Source organism: Lycorma delicatula, chromosome 4, assembly GCF_047948215.1.
Source record: "Lycorma delicatula isolate Av1 chromosome 4, ASM4794821v1, whole genome shotgun sequence".
Taxonomy (NCBI): domain Eukaryota; kingdom Metazoa; phylum Arthropoda; class Insecta; order Hemiptera; family Fulgoridae; genus Lycorma; species Lycorma delicatula.
In genome coordinates, this window is record NC_134458.1 from 76,984,028 (window position 1) to 77,007,979 (window position 23,952).

At 31.5% G+C, this 23,952-nt stretch overlaps 1 protein-coding gene across 9 annotated transcripts in view; it reads right to left on the reverse strand.

Annotated features, from left to right (window-relative positions):
• Cln3 (CLN3 lysosomal/endosomal transmembrane protein, battenin) overlaps window positions 1–23,952 on the reverse strand; it is a 104,937-nt gene that overhangs the window by 3,346 nt on the left and 77,639 nt on the right. For 8 of the 9 annotated variants that reach the window (XM_075363385.1, XM_075363386.1, XM_075363381.1 and 5 more), the window contains 4 exons: window positions 23,299–23,530; window positions 21,434–21,583; window positions 2,978–3,118; window positions 75–826 (listed from right to left, as the gene is read on the reverse strand). In XM_075363385.1, the coding sequence (XP_075219500.1) occupies window positions 701–826; window positions 2,978–3,118; window positions 21,434–21,583; window positions 23,299–23,530 (649 nt within the window). In that variant the 3' untranslated portion in view covers window positions 75–700. Of the gene's footprint in view, window positions 1–74; window positions 827–2,977; window positions 3,119–21,433; window positions 21,584–23,298; window positions 23,531–23,952 lie in introns of those variants that run through there. The other variant, XR_012756125.1, reaches the window with a different exon arrangement.

Genomic DNA, 23,952 nt, shown 5'->3' on the forward strand with positions numbered 1-23,952 from the left:
TGAATTTGAACAAGGAGGAAAAAGAGAAGAGAAAGAAGGATATAATACAGGAACATTAAAGATACACAAATACAAAAACTTCAAACTGTATAATTAATACTGGCATAATTTAAATTGCTTACTGCAAAAACCTTGCAATAATTTTCAATGTCTGCGAGGTATATATTTGCACCTTTAAGCTGCTACACATGGACACAAAAATACATAAAACAATATTTACAGAAAATTATGTATTTCAAATATACATATTAATAAGGTAGAACGTACTTCGTAAAAAATTTAACTAAAATAACATTTTGTACAGCTGAATTAACTAACAAAAATTATTTTTATGAAAATAGACTTAAAATAAATGGCACAAATAAGTGAAGTACTTTCCTATATAATCAATGAGGAAATTCATAAGTATTTTGTTGCACAAATAATTTAAGTAATAATTATTAATAACAAGAACTAATATTTACTAACATAGTCATAAGATATGTTGTAAATGTTATGATTCTATTTACATACAATGAATCTAAACAAAAACACTGTTCAAAGCAGTTATACTTACATAATGCATTTTTAAAATGCATATACAACAGAAATATTTATAAAAAACAACTTTTTTATATAAGTACAACAACACTTAATTTGCAACACATACTTTTGCATTATGTTGCGGTTTGTAGGATGTCTAACTTCCACTGTTAATGAGTTAGTACAAAGGAAGATCACAGATGAAATTATGTGCAGGGAATGCAAAAATTCCTGCACCTGTTATTCCCAGTGCATCAGCAAGAGATGTTATAGCCATGGAAAATTCTCTTTTACTAGGAGGAACCTGCAGAGAAAAAACATAAATATACTTTACTGGACTTACAAAGTGATAAATGTAACTTATTATAAGCAATCAGAATATTATATTTTATTTTTTAATATAATCTTTCAGATGTAAAGAAGTAAAACTAATTCATACCTAATCATTTTAAAATTAGTTGCATGGTAAATTTATTTCAAAGAACTGCAAAATCCATATGAGTTTACTTATTTAATCCTCAAATCTACTTATATGTAGGCTCTAGTCATTAGATTAATGGCTTCCCAATTTATAGTTCCAACAGATGTGTTCAAATTTGATTAATTTTTCTATATGTTACTAATTCATCACCTACTCTTCTTCATTACAGATGTCATACTTTGGAGACGTATATTTTCTAATATAGATTTTCTGCAAAGCACTCATAACATGTAATAAACCAAGAACCACCTTTTGTCTTTGAGGATGATCAGACAATACATTCTTTTTTAAGAAGGTTAGGCCATATTTAATCTTTATATCCTGAGATTTCTTGTACGTTCTTCCTTAAATTTATTTTGATTTTGATTAAATGATAAATTAGGCATTTTCACCAACATAATTTTGTCGTTTTTAAAAGTTTGCCTTATCATTTCCTTGAATATCCATCTGAGATGATATCCATTAAATAGTTAAATTACCATCACAAGTAATGAGCCAGTTGTCATATTACTATTTAGGAAATAACAGTACTTCCATAACTACATAATATTATTTTTCTCATTGAAAAAAAAGAAATTATTAAATAATAATAATTATTATTATAATTATTTAAAAATAATAATTATTATTATTATTATTTAAAAATAATAATTAATTATTTTTAAATAATAATTATTGAATGTCAGGGAATAAAAAACTCCCAACTCTCTCTATCCCTGACAGTTGTTTAATTCCATTAAATTCAACCCCCTTCTGACTGAATTATTGCACACATACTTGCATACATTCATACATACATACACACACGCTTTATAGTCTCCTACTTGTTGCCAACTTGCCATTTCTGTTAATTACAGAAACAAGACAAGCTAAAAAGTTAACCTGTTCTAATGGTCTGCCACAGATCACAACATCTGATTCTAGCTCTTCTCTAAAAATAGCCACAGTTTTCTACACACTAACCTCCATATTCCTCAACCCAAACTTTTATATTCTGCTTTAATTTTCCTTCAAACTGCACCAGAACTACATAATCAGTAAACAGAAGCTTAGATACGTATAGATGCTTAACCTCCTGTTTCCTACATGAAATTTCTTTGTTCATTGCTGACAACATTTAATCACATCATCTAAAACAGTTATGAATAAGAATGGTGGCAAAATAACTCTGTCAGACAACTACTGTAATGATAAACTGCCTAGACATTACTCTTGCTGGAAGGTAGTAGTATTAAGCATAAGTGATGTTACGATGATACACATCAAAATCACATTAACCAGTATAATTTCCTATAGAAAAGAGTTTTGTTAATACTGAACAGATTTAGGAATTTAAAATAAAAATGTGTGGAGTATGGCATGAATTACAATATTATGTGGACTAAATATGACTAATCATCAGTCCTACGAATAACACCTATTCAATACTACGTCATCTGTTATACACAGCTTAAGCAGCACTAAAGAGGTATCCTCAGATTTGATTCACGGTAATAACTGTTCATAAGTACCATCACTGGTTATCCGTACCCTGGTTAATTCGACATTATAATTTATATATTAGTCATATATGAAAAAAAATGAATAAATAATTACATCATGATATGACTAAAAGCATCAATCAGCAAGAGCCATGGTCTTAGGGTATGTAGACTGTTTATGAAAGCCTTATAGATGTAAGAAGAAATCATTTGAAATATGGTATTAAAAGACTGCAAAAAATAAAATGATTGAAATGTAGGTTGTAGGTGAAAATTTTAAGAAGTATATTTTTTTATGTTGGCCAACTCAAATGTATTATACAATAAATTGTTTTTTCTCCAGATATAAAGGAAGCACAAGATAACAGAGCCAGGTTTTCTTAAGGCAAATACTCACTCATCTCTACAATTGTGTAATGAATGGAAGAATTTTACAGAACACTAAATCAATTACCTGAATCCTGACAGGAGTATTTAATAATACTATACATACCTCAATAGATATCTTATGGTAAGTATTTACATAAGCTGCTCCTCCAAGAAGTCCTTCCCAAAGGACTACTGCCATTATTACATACATATTGGGAATAATTTCATAAACTGCTTGCAATGTGAATAACACAACATTGAAAAGCTGAAACAGAGAATATTAAAAATGTACAATGATAAATCTTTGTAGTTTTAGAAAATTTTTCAGTATCATTTTCAAAACAGAGTAGTGCTTTGTGCGAATTTAGTTATAAAACAGAGTTACAAAAGTAATAAAAGACTATACTCCACTAAATGAAACTGAATTCATTACTTAATACTTTTGTTTTTATGACAGAGATTCTTGTTAACTGATAATATTCATTACAAATAAATCCTATAATACAAAAAATGATAAGAATAATCCAACATAATTGCTCCACATAATAATATAACCAAAAGAGAGTTAATTAGCATAACAGTTGTCATACAGATCCCTGTGATCTTCAGGTTCTTTCACTAAAATAACAGGCTTTTAATGTCAGCATCTAACAATCATTAAGAAAGTTTTTTTTTGTATTGAGCATAAAATAAGGCAACAAATTTATTCTAATTATAAAAGTATACTTGCAAGAGAAATAATCAATATTTTGATTTTTTAAACAATAACTCTTCTATTTACATAAAAGATTCTATCAAAATAATTTTATGAAGTATAAGTGGTGAATTACAAAGGAATGCGAAAACAACGTTTTTATTTTCTTGATAAGAAAACCTTGCAATGATTTTTCCATTACTATATAAAACATCACAGTTTTGTAATTTCTTTTATCTCCTCTGTCACTGTTACTTTCTCTTCTTCAGTGTGTCCATAGCTAACAGATAGAAATGGCTCATACAGTGCCACCACTTTTGCTGGTCTTCCCATATTGCTTCCTTTCACTTGTTGCCATTCATTTTCTCTTTTCTTTATATTTTCTCCTATCTTATCGTGCTATCACTTTATTACTTGCAAACTACTCTGTTTTATTTCATTTTTTTGGCAAGTCTAGCCATCTCAATTACTTTCATCCACTTCCATCAGAGTAGGTTTTATTCCAAATTTTATTCTTATGGCAGTACCTCTAATAGTATCACTTTGTTCTTTTTGTTATACTTATTAAAAGCTTCATCTCCATAATCCTTTTTATTTTTTATAACTTTCTAGTTAATGTCCAGGCTATATTTCATGTATCGTGTCCTTAAGTCCAACCCCATATCTGTGTTTTAGGAGGTAGAAACAGGAAAAGTATGGGAATACTTATTGGAGAGAAGCATAGTGGGGATTTGTAGCCTAGAATTGCTATAGTAGCTGTGAGGGGATACTATAGCAATTCTAGGCCTATAGTAGATGTCCTACAAAACTTGATCATGAAGGCCTTGTGAAGATATGATAGGCTCACCATTCTGATATTGAATAATAAATAAATATAAGCAAATGATAAAGTATAAGCAAGTCTGAGACCAGTCAGAGTCTGTCGGCACGTTTCACTTCCTCTAATCAGAGAAACTGTATAGTACTTACATTTCTTTTTTGTTATAGATAGACAACACAGAACATATTACAAATTAATCAAATGATGTACAACACAGAGATAAACAATGAAACTCTACATCAAGAGCATGACTGCAAAGTTATGGATAATAGGAGTGAAATAAGTGTTACCAGAACTGCAATCAAGAAGAAAAAATTCCCTTTTTACTTTGTATTTAAAATAAGAATAAATGAAATATAATTTAAATGTATCTGAACTTATTTCCACCTAAAAGATGATAACCAGCTTCATCTGTTGTAAGAGAAAACCATGAATTAAAAAGTTTAATATGCCCCTGATGAGGAAAACATGAATTATTATAAAAAGGAACATACTGTAATGGGTAGAGAAGCTTCCAGAAGAAAGAGAGAGAATTTAGAGAAAAGCGTAGAAGGTGAGGACAATAGAAATCATTACACAATAACAAACAAAAGGATGGGTCAGGTACTGTACTGTAGGTCAGGCACTAGGTCTGGATATGAATACTGCCGATAACCAGCAGAGTGACAGAACCAACCCGCACTCGACTGTAACCCAGTTACAGTAGTAGAGTGTTGCACAGGACCAGGTCCTAATATCACTTTTGGCACCCAACCCGTATGGGAGGGTCACTCCTAATTATAAAGCTTTCTGCCCACTCTGGACTGAAAGGGAATGCACCATAGATGATAAGCTTAAAAGCACACTGTACCATCGGGTTCATGGCACTGAAAACTCCTTTGGATCGGAACACAGTCCCAAAATTCATCCTCACCATGGATACAAGCCAGTTTACTATTTATTACCCGTCAGATTACTGGGAAGACCCAGGAGCAAGGACATATGTCTGCATACTGCTTAGGTAGGAGGGTATTGCACTCTCCAACATCCTTGAGTTCCGTTCTGTTCCTGAGTGACAGTTGCCAACTGTCGCACAGTGGAGCAATTTACATCCACAGCTGGCCAAAATTACTTAACAAATTATAATCTAATCTTTCTAAACAGAAATTGTGTTAAATTGTATTTTATCTACCTTAAAACTATCCTGATGAGATGATTCACATTTTAAAAATATTTTGACAATTTTACGTAGCAAATTTCATCCGTATCATCCCACAAATGTAACCCCTCATTGTTCATGATGTGCCAGTGGCTGCATTACAGACCTTCCTGTCTACCACAGTAATTATCAGTACATATTTTATTTTAATTACAACACAATGGTTGGAGAGTTACATGAAAGTTGCAATGGCATGAAAGAACTTTGAAAGAATTCCTAACACTCTCACCACTATCTTGAAATTTTTTGGTTTGAACAGTGTCTGTTGAAACCCATCACACCACCACTTAGAAACTAATGGGAATTTTTGCTTATGAACATACTGAGATTGAGGTCAATGCTTTCACATAGAACTAATTTCTACATTAACCGTTTAATTGACTGTACTATACATTGACTAAACTATGAAAGTACAAAATTCATTCCAGTTTTAGAAAATATAGCAATTTTCCAGCTCCGTTTTCGCAAAATGGCAGTTGTATACAGAAAATGTTTTTTCTAAAATAAGTTACTAATAAGACAAGGATCATTCCAATACAAACATCATGGGCCAAAAAGCCCTGACAAGTTTTCAAAAACCTTCCTGAAACTGTGACTGTGATGCAATAGGCTTTTACCTACTGGAGTATGTTTTGCTGATGTTTTGGCAAGTTTGATTTCTTTTACTTTTGGCCAGCTATTTCGTACAAATACTCCACTGTGTGATAGTACATGTGACTCCCTCCATGCAGGTAGTGCATTGCACCCTTCAATAATTAGGGTCCCAATCAGGGGCATTCCTGCTAGACCAAAAGTTACTAGCATTGAAAGGCCTTCAGTGGATGAACTGGGGAATTGTGCCAGGAGAAAGACGCAATTAGGTTGTTAATCTCCCACGGAATAATCAATTTAAAAAAATGTAACATTCAAAACCTGATATACAAGGAGCAAATCTTAATCTTCAACTCCGATCATCTTAAAATAAAAATAAATATATAATCGCCATTAAATAATTAAATACCCACCTGATAATTAGAAAGATCCAGTAAGAGACAGATATCCAGGCTCTATAATTAGTCAATGGAAGGTTTAAGGTTTATATTTGTTAAAATTTTAAGTAGTTGATAGTTTTATCTATTTGTTTACTGTTTGATTCACTCGTGTTTTTTTGTAAATTTGGTTAAGAATAACATTTTAATAACAGTAGTAGTTTGCTAATAATGTTTTTCTAATCTGTTTTTGTATTTATAACTTAAAATTTATTAGCAGTAAAATTACCGCTAACAATAAAAATATTATTGCATTATTAACACAAATGAATGAAAATATGAATAATATGAAGAAAAAAACCATAAAGGAAAGTGTGAGTAAACCGATGTAAGTATGAAAAAGGTAATGAAAAAAATTTGACAACACATTTTTTTCTCATGCATGGTTTACACATACAACTTAATTTAAAATATTTATCAATTTACTTAAATGTAGTATTTTTTCGTTTATTTAATTCAATAATTGTAACTAAAGCACGCGTGCATACTGTATTCAATTCGTGCAGTTGTGGCGGTATCAGAGACAACAGTCGGCACTAAATAACTAAAATAATTTCACAACTTGCATAGAACAAATTTTGCTTGAACAATAAGCAGACTGGTGTAGCCGCAAGGCTAACGCACCAGGTACCAAGTCAACTGGGCAATCGAATTTGAGACCCAGCCAGACCAAGTTACTTATTTACACTTTAAATATTATTCATTTATTTAACTCACCTACGACGTCACAACACAGCAGACAACTACAACAGCATTTTTTGGGGTGGAAGTGCAATTTTGCAAAAACAGTTTTTTGCAAATATTGTTATTTTTTAATTTTAAACAAATATGCCTAAGAAAAATATGACCTTAATTAGGCGAAATCTCGAGATACTGAGAGTGACTGTGTTCTACAGCCTCACCCCTCTGATCTTTTATGTCTCATATTGAGAAAAAACTAAGTAGCTTAGTGTAGAACGTGAGATGAAGAAGAGAGTGTTAAGTCTAATTTGGATGGGTGTAAAATAGACTTTAGCAAGTTAGAGGATAGGTTAGTTAGGTCGACCAATTAGTTAATAGTAACCTAGGAACTAATGCAAATAAAATTAATTTTAGAGGTTAGTCATAAGGACATCGCATGAGCAACGGAAACAGCTCGTAGTGCTTAGGAATTGTGTTCACAGAGAAACAATTCATGGAACAAAGAATTAGGCGCATCGATGGGACGTCCTACAGTGGTAAAGTCACCAAGTTCATGGGGAATATTCTTCAAGTGATAGTTTAAGGCGTCGTCCAACTATAACAGTTGGACAGCACCAGAAAATATTACATTCCTGATTATCACACTTTAGAGCCAAGCAGCAGAAGTTCTTCACAGTGTACAGTCTATGGCTGGCTGCGGAAGCACAACCTGGCGGATATCTGAAGTTGTGAGCCATGGGGACGAGTCTATAAGACCAACGAGACACTGCAGGAGTCCGTCATCATTATCAAACAGCTAGCAAACAAGGCTTTAGTTGGGCTGCAACTGGCAAACATCCAGAGGAGGCAGCACACATGCTCATCGACGGGCTACGCGGTGCCAAGATCAAGAGGCACCTATTTCTTGGGTCAGCAAAGTCAGTCAACAACACCCTAACTTGGGTTGTCCGACTGGAGGCAGCCGGCAGGCTATCTTGCCATTGAATAACCACAGTCAGTTGCGACGAGAAGTCAGTGAACGACATCAAAACTTCTGTAAAGATGCCAATTACTAAAAACTATTACAATGAAAAAACAAAAGATGCCTGCAACAGAACCAATGAACAAGGGTCGACTGGTTTGTTAAAATTGCAGCAGATCAGGCTAATTAAAAAATGACAGCAAAAAGTCTGCAAAGAAATTAAGAAGTGCTTCTTAGGAGAATACCAGCACTATTATCAACCTTACCTCATCATGTCTTATTGAATGTCTCGACGATAAAGACGAGGATCCGACAGCCTGATCGTTGACGATCTAGTAGAAGAATAGCCATGTAAAAAACAGTGGACACGGGAATGTCAACATCCGTCGCTAAACCAGATATAGTCAGCAAATGTGAAAAGAAGAACCTAGATCGAGCTTATGTCATCAGACTGCATCTGGAGATACTACCTATCAGAGAAGTACGTGTAGAGTTACAGCTTCATCGCTGCTGTCTTTGTGTATGGGTATTTGTTACCGAGATTAAGGATGACTTTATCCTTCATCTGGACATCATGTGAGCTTACGATGCGACTCTGGACATCAGACGAAATCTCCTGTGACTAGATAATGAAGAGGTAGTGAAGTGGAGTCTGGGAAGCGAACCAAGTTTAACATGGTGATACTATTAAAAGATGAGATGATCCCAGCATGAAGCAAGAAGATGGTGATGGCTGAATTGCCAAATCCTCTCAGGGCGACAGCAGGAGTTATAGAACCTGACAATGTAGTACCCAGTTACAAAGTTCCAATTAGTCATTCATTAGTTTCAAATAAAAGGTCGGTTCCTTCCTGTCTGGATGGTTAACCTTGGAAGAACAGAACAGACTGTGTTAAGAGGAACCACTCTGGTATGTGAACCTGTAGTCTGGGAACTCCTAGAAATTTGGAAGAGAAAATGCTGGAGAAGGGACTAATGGATGAGCATTTACAAAAATTAATATCAGACACTAGCACTGCATTAAAAATTGAAGACCAGAAGTGACTATGGCAGTTTATTGTTGAATATCAAGATCTCTTTGCAACATTAGAAGATTCCTACGACCGTACAAATAAAGTGTACCACCGCATCGACACAGGAGAATCCCAGCCAATCTGTAACCACCTCGGTGTCTGCCTCAGCAAAACAAAATTAAGTCGACAAGATAGTTTTTTTTTTTCTTTGAGGGCAAAAAATTCTTTCATGTTATCATTGCCTGGATCGACAAGATAGTAAAGATATGAAAAATAAAAGACTTATTGAGGATTCATAGTCTTTGGTCCTCTCCTGTTCTACTCAAGAATAAGAATGGTAAACTGCATTTCTTCTTGGATCACATGCATCAATACAATATGGGAGCACCATTCAAGCACGTTGCGATCAATACTGCTGGACTTTTCCTGGTTACCGACAGAGGAAATATGTATTTGCTACTAACCATGGATTACTTCACTAAATAGCTGTAAGTCTATACTTTACCAAAACAATAAACATCATTGGTAGCAGATGCTCTGGTGAATGAATTCTTGTGCCGTTTTGGGGTACTGAGAGAAATGACCTATGGTGGCCACCATGGTACCACAGTGACATATGGTGGAACTTAGCGTCTTGCCTTTTGCAAGTAGTTTTTGAGCATTTTGGTGTACAATAAACAAGAACTTATGATTCTAACAATGTTGCTTCATCCACAGTCAGATGGCATGGTAGAATACTACATCAGAACTATAGAAAAGCACCTACAAAAGGTCATCTCAGTTAATCAGCGCAACCGGAGCAAGGAACTGACCTCTGCTTCTAATGACTTAAAGAGCAGCTATGCATGAAACCACCAGCATTACACAGCCAAGATGATGTTTGGAAGAGAGCTGAGGTTGCCATGTGATTTGCTCTTTGGTTCACCGCTGGGGAAACAGCAACCTTCAATAATGTACACAGCAGAATTGGTTAGTCATCTAACAGATGTCCATCGTTATGCCCGACAGCATTTGAAGATGGAAGCGACTGCATGAAAGCAAGATACGACCTACTGCAAATCTGTCTGGGTTTCAAAGAAATCTAGTGTCACTACCGTCCATGGAAGACAGTCTGAAGATTTCCGAAACTTCACACCAATTGGGAAGGACCTTACACTGTACTGAATAGAATCAATGACTTAGTGTATAGAATTCAGCACAATTCAAGAACGAACAAGACTCTAGTTCATCTGGACTGCCTGGAATCTAATCAGGGGGCTGTTAGGTTGAACAGCATTAAGGAGGGGGCAGTGTAATGGGAAGAGAAGGTTCCAGAAGAAAGAATTAATAGAAAAGCATAGAAGGTGCAGACAATAGAAATCATTACGCTTGAACAAACAAAAGAGCGAATTGGGTACTGATACTATAAGTCAGGCCATAGTCCTAGAGATATAAATACTGCCAACGACCAGTGGAGTGACAGTTCAGTACAGTGTATGTGAAACACAAGTACAAATTACAATAAATGTGATTACAGTATTCAAAAACAGTTGAAAAGAGTGTACAGTAACAAACAAGTGAAAAGTATATCATGAGTATTCCATTTTGGACAGTGATTAAGTACAAGAAGCTGTTCAGTGTGTTCTTGTGAACAAAGGTCAAAATGACATTATTCATTTATAAAATGTAAGGTAGTTTCTTTTTGTAAATGTTAAAAGTGACTAATTCTTGCATAAAGTGAATCGTTGATTTTGTGATTATCTTATTGTTATAATCTCTTATTAATGCTGTATTAGTTTCTATTAATTATTGTAAACTTTGTATTAAAATTGGAATTGTATTTTGCTATTTACAACTGACCTATTTTATACATTATAAGTTGTTTAGGATAATATAAATTATTGTAAGAATTTTTACACATATTATCTCTCAATATCTTTGTTGAACCATGAACATACAACAATACTGTACTGAAAGAGAGAGGGTTGTCGGAAAATTTTCAATTCTTAAACCGCTGAATAACAACTAGACCTATTGTAATATTTTCTACCAATCAGAGATTTTAAACATTGAAATTTCTTACTTAACTAGTGGCCCCTTGCTGCTATGCAGTGTAATTATCACAAAGTAATGTTACATATTTAAAAGAATAGACTAAAGTAACAATTCCAGTTCAAAACCCTTCATAACAAAAGTTATGAAGGTGAATGAGGGAAGATATGGATGTTGTAACAGCAGAAGGAAAAATTTAACAAGTAAAAAGATACAGATATCTCTGGATAGTACTAACTGAAGGAGTAAAGAAGAGATTAAGATGAAAATTGTAATGGCAAAGGAAGCCTTTTTTTTAGAAAGAAAAACCTGTTCTGTAGCAACATGGTTTTGAACCTGAGGAAGAGATGTTAAAATGCTATGTATACAGTAAGGTACTTTTGTATGGTAGTGAAATATGGACACTGGGGAAAACTATAAGATCAAGGCTTTTGAGATGTGAGCCTGGAAAAGGATGGAGAAGATAAAATGGGTGCAGAGAGTACATAATGTAGAAGTATAAAGAAGAATAAATGAAAAGAGATCAGTAATGGCTACTATAAGGAGGAGGAAAGGAAACTGGATCGGGCTACTAACTGGAATTAGGGAAAATGGAGTAATAAATACAGTTCTTGAAGGCTCTGTTAAAGGTGAAAAAAGAAGAGGAAGGAAGAGGCTGAAGTTAATAAATGACGTAAAGGATAGTGAAGGTAATGATGAGATGAAAAGAAAAAAGCATGTGACAGAAACGATGGAGACAAAAGTGGTGCCAGAGAACTGCCAGAACTGATCACCATCATGATCATAATATATATATATACACACACACACATACAAGTATATATTGTATGGTTGTGTTTCTCAATATATTTACATAAAGATAATTTTGCTGGCTCTTCAAAAGTCAATCAAAGTTCAACAAGTATAGACCCTTAATTTAACTATACATTACAATTATTACATTCCTTATTTAATTTGATCAACTGTTTATGATCAAATTAAAAGGAATGGATAATTCTAATAGAATAATTACATTAGGTTTGCATGCTTTTATGATAACTTATTTCAATTTCACTGTTTACTACATTCAAGGCTGAACACAAATTTATAAAATGGTAACTGCTGGAGTAGGGTAGCAACTGTATTTCTATATTATTGTAAGTGTTGAGGAAAATCATACTGTATAGGTCTATAATGTAGTCTACATATAAATAAAAACATTTCCTCTTTCCTAGATGAAGAAATTTCTGTAAGCGACTTAACGTTGTAATTAAGACTGTTGTGTTAGAAAGAGAAAGAGAGAGAAGGAGGGTTTTCCTCTCCTAATGATGTAAATGTGGAGAAGTCAGACAGAAAACTGATAAAACATAAACAAGTTCTGACCTTGAAGACTCTCTGACAGCTTTAGGAAGAATGTATGGATGGAGAAAAGAAGAATACATGAATTTATTTAATTTAGAAAAACAGTTACAACTACGTAAAAAAATGGACATTTTTCATAGCTTGTTAGAAAAAAGATGTAACTATAGCATATAAGTATTAGCAATACTTTAATTTAAAATTAGTATTCTATAAAGATTGAAAATGTATAATCAAAATCTGGTATTTTTCATGCAGTTTGTGATTTTTATACTGTTTCACAATGAAAATAAGAATCCTGTAAAAAAAATTAACTACAATATTGTGTTATTTAAAAACAACTGAAATGATTCACACATGAATAAAAGAAAAGGCCTACTTAAGTACTTGTGTTCTTAATCTAAGCAACACATACAACAGGTTGTTTTGTTGATAGGGGTATTGATGGTTTAATTTTTGGATAATATGACTGCCACGTACTACAATCAAAACATGAAATCCCAATGTGATTTAAAAATTAAAAAAAAAAAAAACTGGGTTCTTAATCCTTTGGAGACCAAACTAACAAAATAGTGTCAAAACTACTCCCGGGCTATATATACTGCAAGTAAACCAAAACTAACCAGAAGTAAAATTAACCATTAGCACTGATAATAACTGCTATAACTTTGGATATTTTTAACCAATTTTCATAAATTTACCATTAGAATTCTCCTTATAGCAGCTACATTTTAATAAAATACATCCCTTTCAACAAAAATATATATATATATATATTTTTTTTTTACAAAAATCAATTGAGTAATTACTTAGATAAAAAAATTAATTTATCTGATTATGACTCTTAAACTAAAAATAATTTATTTATAAATAACATTTATCTAACAGAAAATTTTATTTTGTGCATGCTAGCCAAATTTCACTTCATTTGACTGAAGACTGAGACAAAAGTATATTTTCTTATATTACTATTATTTATTACACATATGCATAGGCTTACTATAATTTTACAAATGAGTAAAATTAAATAATTTTCAAAAGTAGTGTGCACTTTAGTAGATGCTGCCAATAAGTCCTGTAATATATCCGGTGTATAATAATTTATACGTTTTTAAATTATAATTGAATGAAACGTATTTACACTATTTACAAAGAAATAACTTGTACTTATTTACAAATGTGCTTGCTAACACAAATTGCACAGCACCCTCTTTACATCTAGAACAGACTGTTCTAGATCTCTTTCTGCCCTTTGTTTACTTTGTTCCTCTTACTGAATACAACCAATAAGTTTTTTCACCTTTCCCCAGCAGCTTTTCCAAACCAGGAGAGTAATGGTCATTACCCTGACATTCCATGACAATTTGTTTTTCTTTAAACAAATCTTCTGCTGCTCTATCAACAATGAAAACTTTAAATTGTTATCTAGGAAGAGGTTTTAAGTTGTTTAAACAGTTTTCCTTATACATGACATAGAAATTTAAAACCATCCTAGAAAAAAGGTTAAAGGATACTTTTTTCCAGTACTTCACTGTCCTCCTTTCATCCAAGTAAGAATAAAGCATCAAATGAGTCTATACCTTTCATATGCTTGTTATAATTCATTACCATGCTTGGCTTTGTCTGAGTAATATCCCTACTGTATCTTCTTTTTGTTTCAGTTGTGTCTTTGATTTCTGAATTAGATGAAATTAGTAAACAAATCAGTGTAGTATAGCAGACAAGAGTGATGCAAGCTACGGTTGGTAACAGCTGACATGACATGATTGCTGTATCTCATAACATGAGATCACATTGTGTTTAGACAGAAATATTATTAACTAAATAAACTTAAATTACAATTATTTTCTTAATTACAAATATTTTCTAGTCCAAAATATACAAAAATTATATTTTTCTATTATTCAACTGAATAATATGGGTTAAACCTGATCAACTATATATTGACGGCTGGTCATTTAGCATATTTTACTATCAACGATTGTATTTTTCATATATATTGCAATCAATGATATATCGTTGAAAGGTCTCCAAAGGTTTAAACATGAGCAGACATGATAATTATACAATCCATAAGATACATGTAATTTATGTAATATATAAGCTACAAAATAAATCATGTAATGAAAGTATCAATGAATCATAATCTGATAACCTGATAATCTGAGGCCATTTCAATATTTACTAGATAACAGACAAAACTTAAAAGTTAAATACTGCAAACACTACAACATGAAATGCGTAATTGTTTATTAAAAATAATAAAATCAGTTCATCCATTACAAGATTACGAAGTAACTCATCAAACAAGATCACTGCACAGACATAACCACTGTGTTTTTCATCAAGATAAAAGCTATTATACAGAACAAAAATGGTCCAATATGGTATGGATCTTTCCTGACTCTGATATAAAAAAATTAATTATCAATTGCAAAATAAGTAAAACAATGTTACAAACAAAATATTTTTAACTATGTAAAATCCAATCAAATATTATTTAATAAACTATTCAAGAATGTTCAAACAACAAATACTGCTTGACTAATTCTAAGCAGAACTAAAAATTACAGGGGCACTTCCTTCCTTGCACAAAAACAATATTAATAACTATTTAGGTTGGATAAGTTAATAAAATATATATATACGAAAAGCAACATATTGTATGGCATATATTTAGAGCAAACAAATTTTAAAAAGAGAAGAAATAAAAAAAAAGTAAAAGAGTTAAAAGAAAACTTGTAATAATAACATTTATAAAAATATAAATCTAATTGAAGCAAATCTTAACACACTGATTACTATACCTCAGTAGTAACACCATAGCAGATTCCAGAAGTATAATGCAAACTCAATTCAGAAATCATGACCCCCAAATGGCAGCATTTAATAAAAGAAAGCAAAGATTTACAAGTAGAATTAAACACTCACTGGTAATTACAAAAATCACACACTTCCAAAGTAACCTTTTTATACTTAAGAATTCATCACCCCTCAAGATTACTTAAATGGTTTTGAAAGAACTGAGACAGATAAAATATCAGCATATCAGCATGCTTTTAAATAATAAACTATAAAAAAGTATTGCAAATAATCAATCATATATATATATATATATATATATATATATATATATATATATATATATATATATATATATATAGTATTTAATAAGTTATTTTAATAACATAAATTTAATAATGATTAATTTAATTTTTATTAAGTTTGTTTCCTTTTCTTTTTTTTAAATATATATATATGTGTGAAATATATGAATATTGTACATTAACTTTATCAGAGGACCTACTATGAATATTACTGATATATCTTTTGAATTACTCTGCTTACACAGTTATATATTTTCTAATATGCACAGTAGTTGTAGAAGACATTTTTGTCAACATCTAACAATCACACATATAAGTTACATCTCCTTTTTATATCAATATTACAGGGGGACACAAATACAGGAAATTTGTGTCTAATATTACTGGTATGCTTAATATAATCTGGGACTAATTTTACATATTATCATAGCACAAAAACTGTAACAAACATACTGAACTTGGAAATCACATAAATGAAGAAATGTTTACTACATTTTCATTCAAAGATTTATTGTTTACAAAGAATAGGAAATTTCAATCTTAACAATTAAAGGATTTGTTTATAGTTCAAGATGCGGCTTCTACAAGACACCTCACCACCAGTGAAAAACAAGACTTATTGCCAAATCTGTGTATAAAACAGTGGATAGGAATGTTAAGAAGTGCAGGTGTTAGTGTGCATCACCCTCATGATGAATATCATATGGATCTTGAATATCATATTTGAATCTTGGATAGTCCCACAGTTATAAAAAGAGGATTGGCATCTCACTAAACTCCAATAAAGAAGTGGTTGTCCTGCGGGATACTAGAAGGTGCCATCATGATGCCACAGGTAGAACCACATCTGACCCACTGGATTGGTCTTGTGTCCAAATCAGCTGATTGATGTGTCTTCGCAAATCAGCTGATTTCAAAGTTGAGAGTTCCAAAGTTCAAATCCTAGTAATAACTATTAAGTTAATAATAAGAACACCACCAGTGTTCTCTGATGGTTGGGTTTCAATTAACCACACATCCTGGAGGCTAAACAGGGAAAATAAAAAAAAGGTGGAACCACATCACTGGGTGACACAATTCCTGTTATACTTATCCAGAGAAAAAGGAATAAAGGATAAGAAAAAGAAAGAAGGGAAGAGAAAGAGGTTGATCAACTCAAGGAAGGACTACCTTTGATTGGGTTAGATCAAAGTAGTCGCAGGGCTCAGCTTTAACTATTAAAATTCATTCTTATTTTACATCAGTCTATTATCAAGATGATAGTCACTAAGATGTTGCAGAACCATGAAGTTAAATGGGGATAACTTTTATAGATCTCAAATAGAATTGTACTTCACAGTTAATATAACAAACTATATTGTAAGAGAACACAGACACAAACTTGAACAAAAATTAGAAATAATCTTATACTTAACTATTCCCTTCAACAATAATACCATAACTTACACACTGCTGTGTAATGTCATCAAGGGAGTTAACTCATGTTTAGTTTGATATTAAATAAACTTATTTCACTGTCTCCTAAAAGTACTATTCTGAAATCAATCATAATTTATAGTAAAATTTTTCTGCAGTGTAATGACCTATCCCGATGAAAAACACATAAAGATAAAAAATATAAACAACAAAAAAGGAAATTTAATTTTCATAAAACGGTTTAAAAATTATATGAAAACATATAAATTGCACCAAAAATCATTGTTAACTTGCCTGAGTAAAAGACATATTTAAAACACAAAGGTTAATCACATTTTTACGAAAACTATCAGCAATGAAGAACATAGTTAATCATTTTATTATTTATCATAATTTAATTACTATTTACTATACATTAAATTAAAAAGATTGGTTTTTTAACCAGAAATTTAGTTATTTACTCTATATTATTAAATACGAGGTCTGTTCAGAAAATAACTGAACTTTATTTTTTTTAATTTTTATTATTAATTTTAACAGATTACTGGTTCTTATCCGCTTCAAAGTACTCTCCTCTCCTATTCATACACTTTCACAGGAGTGTTTCCAGTTCGTGAAGTAGTCCTGGATAGCTTCATTTGAAATAGCCTTTAAGGTCTGTGACGAATTTGCTTTAATTCCATCAATAATCTCAAAACAGGGTCCTTTCATCACTGATTTTAATTTAAAAAATAAAAATAAAATTGTAATGAGCCAGGTCTGGCAAATAGGGAGGCAGAAAGAGGACAGTCATCTGATTTTTGGCACAAAACTGACGAATTGACAACGCTGAGAGTGTGAGTGCATTGTCGTGGTGAAGGAACCATGAGTTGTCTCACAATTCTGGTCTCCTTTTGCAGATTTTTTTCACGTAACCATTGTAAAACACCTTGATAGTATGCACTGTTTACTTTTTCACCTTGAGGCAAGAATTCAAAATGCACAATTCCATTAAAATCAATAAAAATAGAGAGCATCAGTTTGACATTGGATTGAGATTGACGTGCTTTGTTGGTGTGAGGAAATCATTTACCAGTCCAATGTGATGATTGAATTTTTGTCTTAATGCCACACCTGTAAACCCAGCTTTTGTCTCCCATTAATCCTTTGCATGACATTTCATCGTCATCAGCTTGTTCAAGAAGTTGCCAACAAATACTCACTCGGTATTCTTTCAACTGTTCAGTCATCAAACAAGGAACAAACTTTGTTGCAATTTGATGTATGTTCAATTTTTCAGTCAAAATGTCATGGCATGATCCAACTGAGATATTAATCTTCTCTGCAAGTACTCTGAAAGTCAATCAACAATCTGCATGCATCAGATCGCTGATTTTCTGAATCTGAATGTCATCAGATAGAAGGCCTTCCTGGTCGAGTTATTCTCAATTTGACAGATAACCACTTTTAAATTATGAAAACCATTTGTGACATTGTGTATGACCCAGAGTATCATTTCCATAAGCTTGTTTCAAAAGTTGAAATGTTTCTGTGAAAGTTTTCCCCAGTTTCATGCAAAATTTTATGTTGTATCACTGCTCCCAAAAATTACACATTACAAAAATTGCTACTAACACTTAAACACGTGGTACTCAAATAACAATAACATGAAAACTAAACAAGGTATCAACAATCCAAGAAAATGTGGTTACAGAGGAGGTCATGCGGAACACAATGCTGCCAACTGCACGTCACTAAATATCTCCATTGTAGTGTAATTAAAAATGCTCGATTATTTTCTGAACAGACCTTGTAGGTCACAAACATGCACATCATTTTGAAACAGAATCTACTAATTTACCCTTTCTGATGCTTTTTTTAAAAAGTTATCTCATGTCACTTCACATAGAAAATTCAAAAATATAACAATATATATATATATATATATATATATATATATATAAAACAAAAAAATGGAAGAATCCAAAATGTGATTAGCAATAGTTTCAAAACTTATGATTTTTAACACTTTCAATTGATAGAAAATGACTTTGTATCAGTATACGGAGTTGCTGTTGGATGTAGAAAAGTTCCAAGAACCTGCTGTTGATGAGTCTTTAACATGTTCAGATTACATAAAGTATTTGAGGAGCAAACTTAACAAAGCTTATTACGTAATTTTATCACTTCAGTTCTGTGGATGTTACATAGACCTATGTTTCCTTCATTTTGTCATAGAGTTACTTTTTGGAAAAACTCTGTTTTCTGACTCCAATAAAGAATAATAAGAAGAGCAATTAATGATTCATAGGGTTGTTCATCATGTAGGAGAATTATCAGTAAATACCATATACTACCTTTGCCTTGTGTATATATATATATATTTTTTTTTTAACAGTTCTTAATGTTTATAGAAATCTCTCAAAATTTTTTGAGCGAAATTGGTGAGTTGCATCATTATGGCACTGATGCATCCCACATACTGCATAGCATTTCTAGAGAGGACTCCAATTTACAGCAGCCACCACTTCAAAAATAAACTACCCAATATTTTTCGTGTGGCAATATATTTAAGAATTTGCTTTTTAATTAAACTGACAACTGTTTTTACCTGTGGATGAGTATCTACACTCACAGAAAGTAAGAGGGCCTAGGCTACCACGCTTATAATCAGTTTTGGAAACGTCAATTACTTTGAAGCTGTCATACACGTTTGATATTCAAATATGAAAATTGAAGAAAGTAATTTCTTTTTATATACAAATTTTAATTTATTTTAAATTAACTAATGTTGATCGGATTAATAATGTTATGCAATGAATTAGCTGCAATACTACTTATGTTAATTTACTTTTAATATTTTTTTAATATCTGTATGAATAGATATGAGGTATTACTTCTTCTATGTGGCATTATGTCTTAAAAAATATTACTGTTTCACAAGTATTTTTTTAATCTATAAAATACAGTTTAAAAGTATACTAAATTTCAGTAAATAATGTCTTTATTTGAATACATATAAATAGACCTTTATCTATTTCCTCATAATTACAATATGTACAAATACTTCCTTGACCTAAGAATCAGGAAAGGATTTCTATTTAAAAACTCATTTAAAAAAAAAAAAATAAAAAAAGGTATGACCATACTTTTCAAAATAAAGCATACACAGGTATAAATTTGCAAAGAATACAATATGATACATTCATTTTCATCTATACCAGACCTAATATTAGAAGCCTATATCAAGTTATAATATATTATACATTAGCATGCAACAGGACATACAAATTCTAACCGTATAATACAGTTATTACTACAGTAGTAGTTAGTAATACAGCAGTATTACAGTACTACTGTAAAAATATTAGTAATATGGTTATTATTACTATTACTAATACAGTATAAATACAGTTCTAACATGAAATAAACAGATATGAATTAAATTATTACTATTAAATAATAATAACAATAATAATAATAAAAATAATGAAGTTCTCATCTGACTGAAAAATATCAATTTTTTTCACTGTAATTAAAAGATTTGTAGGGAAACTACCTTAATATCTCAAATGAACTGTATTTTGTTAAACACTGGATCCTTCTGAGTGCTACATTATAACAAAACAAGCATTCAGAACTTACTTTAACTAATAAAGGAATGAGAAACACCCAAGATTTGTAGCTACAGATTTGGGGACACAGCAGCAGATATGTTAATATGTTATTAAATTTAAAGGATACCTAAGATGCATATCTTATATATAAAGCCGAAAGTTTGTCTGTCTGTTTGTTCTCACATCACATGAGAACCAACCTACCAATTTCTTTCAAATTTGCAAGATACATTTGTGTTATCCCAAGGAAGGTTTTAAGCCATAGACTGTGGCCCTAGCCCCTGTTGGGGTAAAGTTGTGAATTAAAGATATTCATAAGAAAAAAATATTAATCCTTTTACATCATTATTATATTTCTGTCACAATGGAAAAGAAATAAGTTATGAATTTTTCATTGTCAAAAGGTGTATGTACTTTAGTTTCCAGAGTTACTACTATTCTGTCTTTTATAATTTAGTTTCTATAAATCCTGAATACTTTAATTGCTATTTATTAGAACTATTCTCACAACTATGAGAGTAACTGTGGGGTGCAAGGGGCAAAGCCCTCTGTCTAGACGGAATGGCAACCAAAATGAACTATGCGGGATGTCCAGGGGGCCCCTGGCACGGCGGTAATGGTGAGTGAAGCAAGCTTGGTAGAAAGCCCCAAACAGCTAGTATATTGTAAAACAACAATCAATTTGTAATAAACAAACCTGAAGTACGCTGAGTAACCACAGATGATTAATCTTAATGAGTCGAATTGAAGAGCGTGAGAAGAACACACCGATCTGGTATAATACTTGATACCATCTATACTGTTCAGAATGTGATAACCGTACGTTTCTGAAGTACACAAGTTCAAACTAAAAATATCCAAAATAATTCACAAGCAGAATCTTATAACAAAACTTATACCAAAATTTGAACTTATGCTATCTTATAACAAAACTTGCATCAACTTATATGTACATTATAACAAAATTATTATGTCACAGAATATTTTTTCCATGTGAACTACTTGTATTAAATAACAAGGTTTACATGTAAAACAGTGCATGTTTTACAATTATTACCCATGTTTTTTGACAAAAAATTAACAATAAATGTAAATAAAGATAATTTTATGAATTTTTAACTGAGGCAAGCGGGTAAATTTTATAAAAATGACCACATACCATGTATGTTGATAATGCAATCAAAGAAATAAATAGTACAAAGGTTGGTTGAAATGTAATGCACAATCACTCGTACCTTCCAAATGAAAAAAGATAGTCAAATGAAACAAATATGGTTCATTACAAAGACTTACATATATTTTTCCATGTAGTCACCAACTACACATTTCTCTCAATGATGAACCAGTTTTCTCATTCAGTCACTTAAGAATGCTGGCAGTCTTTCCTTGACCCCTACCTCACTCCCCCATTCAGTTCATCATCTGTGATGTAATTAGTACCTTTAATAACCCTCTTTAATTGTGAAAAGAAGTGAAAATCACAGGACGTCAAATCTGATGACTATGGAAGAGGTTTAAATTCCAACTTCATAAAATCCTTACAGGATGCATGTGATAGATGTGTGGCCAAACATTATCATATTGCAGAATTATTGGCTCTATGGACTATCAAACATGACACACACATCTCCTAAAGTTTTTTAACAGTCATTTTGAATCAAATCATCTACTTCCTTTTGGTGCCTGTTGTACCAATGAAATTCATATAAAAGAATTAAAATGAATCTGCTTGTATTTACAGACAAAAAGTCATTAATTAACCTAAATATTAATTTATTTTAAATGGCTTTTCCTAAGCAATAAAAAACATGCAGTTTTTAATATATGGCTATAACAAGACATAACTCTTATTAAAAAAAGTTGTATTTTAATTAACAATAGGAAATACTTATTATTATGAAGTTTTAATTGGAAAGATTCTATTTCCACCAAGTTTTAATTTTCTGTCAACTTGAGGAACTCACAAAAATTGCATCTTTTCTCATTAGTAAACTTGACAGTGTACAATGAAATGAAATTCTTAAACCTACTACAAACAAATAATGAAAGTTACTAAAACTTCAAAAAGAAGGAACAAAAGTTTGTTCCTTGTCACAAAAATTGTAAACTTCACATGAATTCTCTTATTCAGAATTATCTGAAATTTTTGCTATTCATTATTAAAAAAAATTAACACAAATAAAATAAATATTTAATAATAATAAAAAGTATATGATAACATTCATTTAGAATGCATTGAAATTAAAGAAGCTAGGCAAAAAATTGCAAGCAGTAAAGCATTGTTTACAAACAATGCAAATTACAAAGTTCAATAAGATACATTTACAGATTGTCAGGTAATCAAATTCATGACCTCTGAAGTTTATATCTTTCTTCTTCAAATAAAAGACATTGATTGTTATTACTATTTAATTATATTTAAAATGAAGTGTTCGATAAATGATAAAAGTTAACAAATTAATTTGTTTAACCTTATAATATCTAACATGCGTTAAAATTCAGCGGATTACATATTAATACAACAATATAATTAACATTAGTACTGAAGCATCAAACAATTACCAGTCCTTGATTGATGAAGTATTCAAAAAAATACACTAATCCAATTGGTATCATGAATCGAAGCAGTTGAGGAATGTACATAAGCTTTTCAATAAATGAATCATTTGTAGTATGTAATGGTACTTCTTCACACTCTTTTTGTTCAGTAGAAGAACAACCAGGTAATGAGTTTGTATCAGTACAAAATAGTCTATCTTCATTTAATTTTGGATGTTTAAGGATAAACCAAAATCTAAAAGAAAAGAAAACATATTTAAAAATCATAAGAGTAATACTACAAACCATCCCATTTCTTAGTTTCGATAAAATTACAAAAACTTATTAATAATTTGTTTCAAAGTTTAGGTAACTGATCAGGCATTTAATGAAATGAAAAGAGACTTATATACAAGGAGAGTATTACTATTTAATAATCATGCTGCAACTCAGTCTAGCCTTTTATACAACTGCCCTTACTAAATGCCATCAGCATGCTATTATCTATCCTAGCAACTGCACCCTGACAACTGGGTGACAACTAAACCATGCATATTTCAACTTTAGTGATCTATAAAAATCTGATCATTAAATACAGTTTTGGTACACCAACATTCTTCCTTTCACTTTACTGAAAGATTCTAATCTCTGAAATGTTACAGATGGTGTGAAACTATT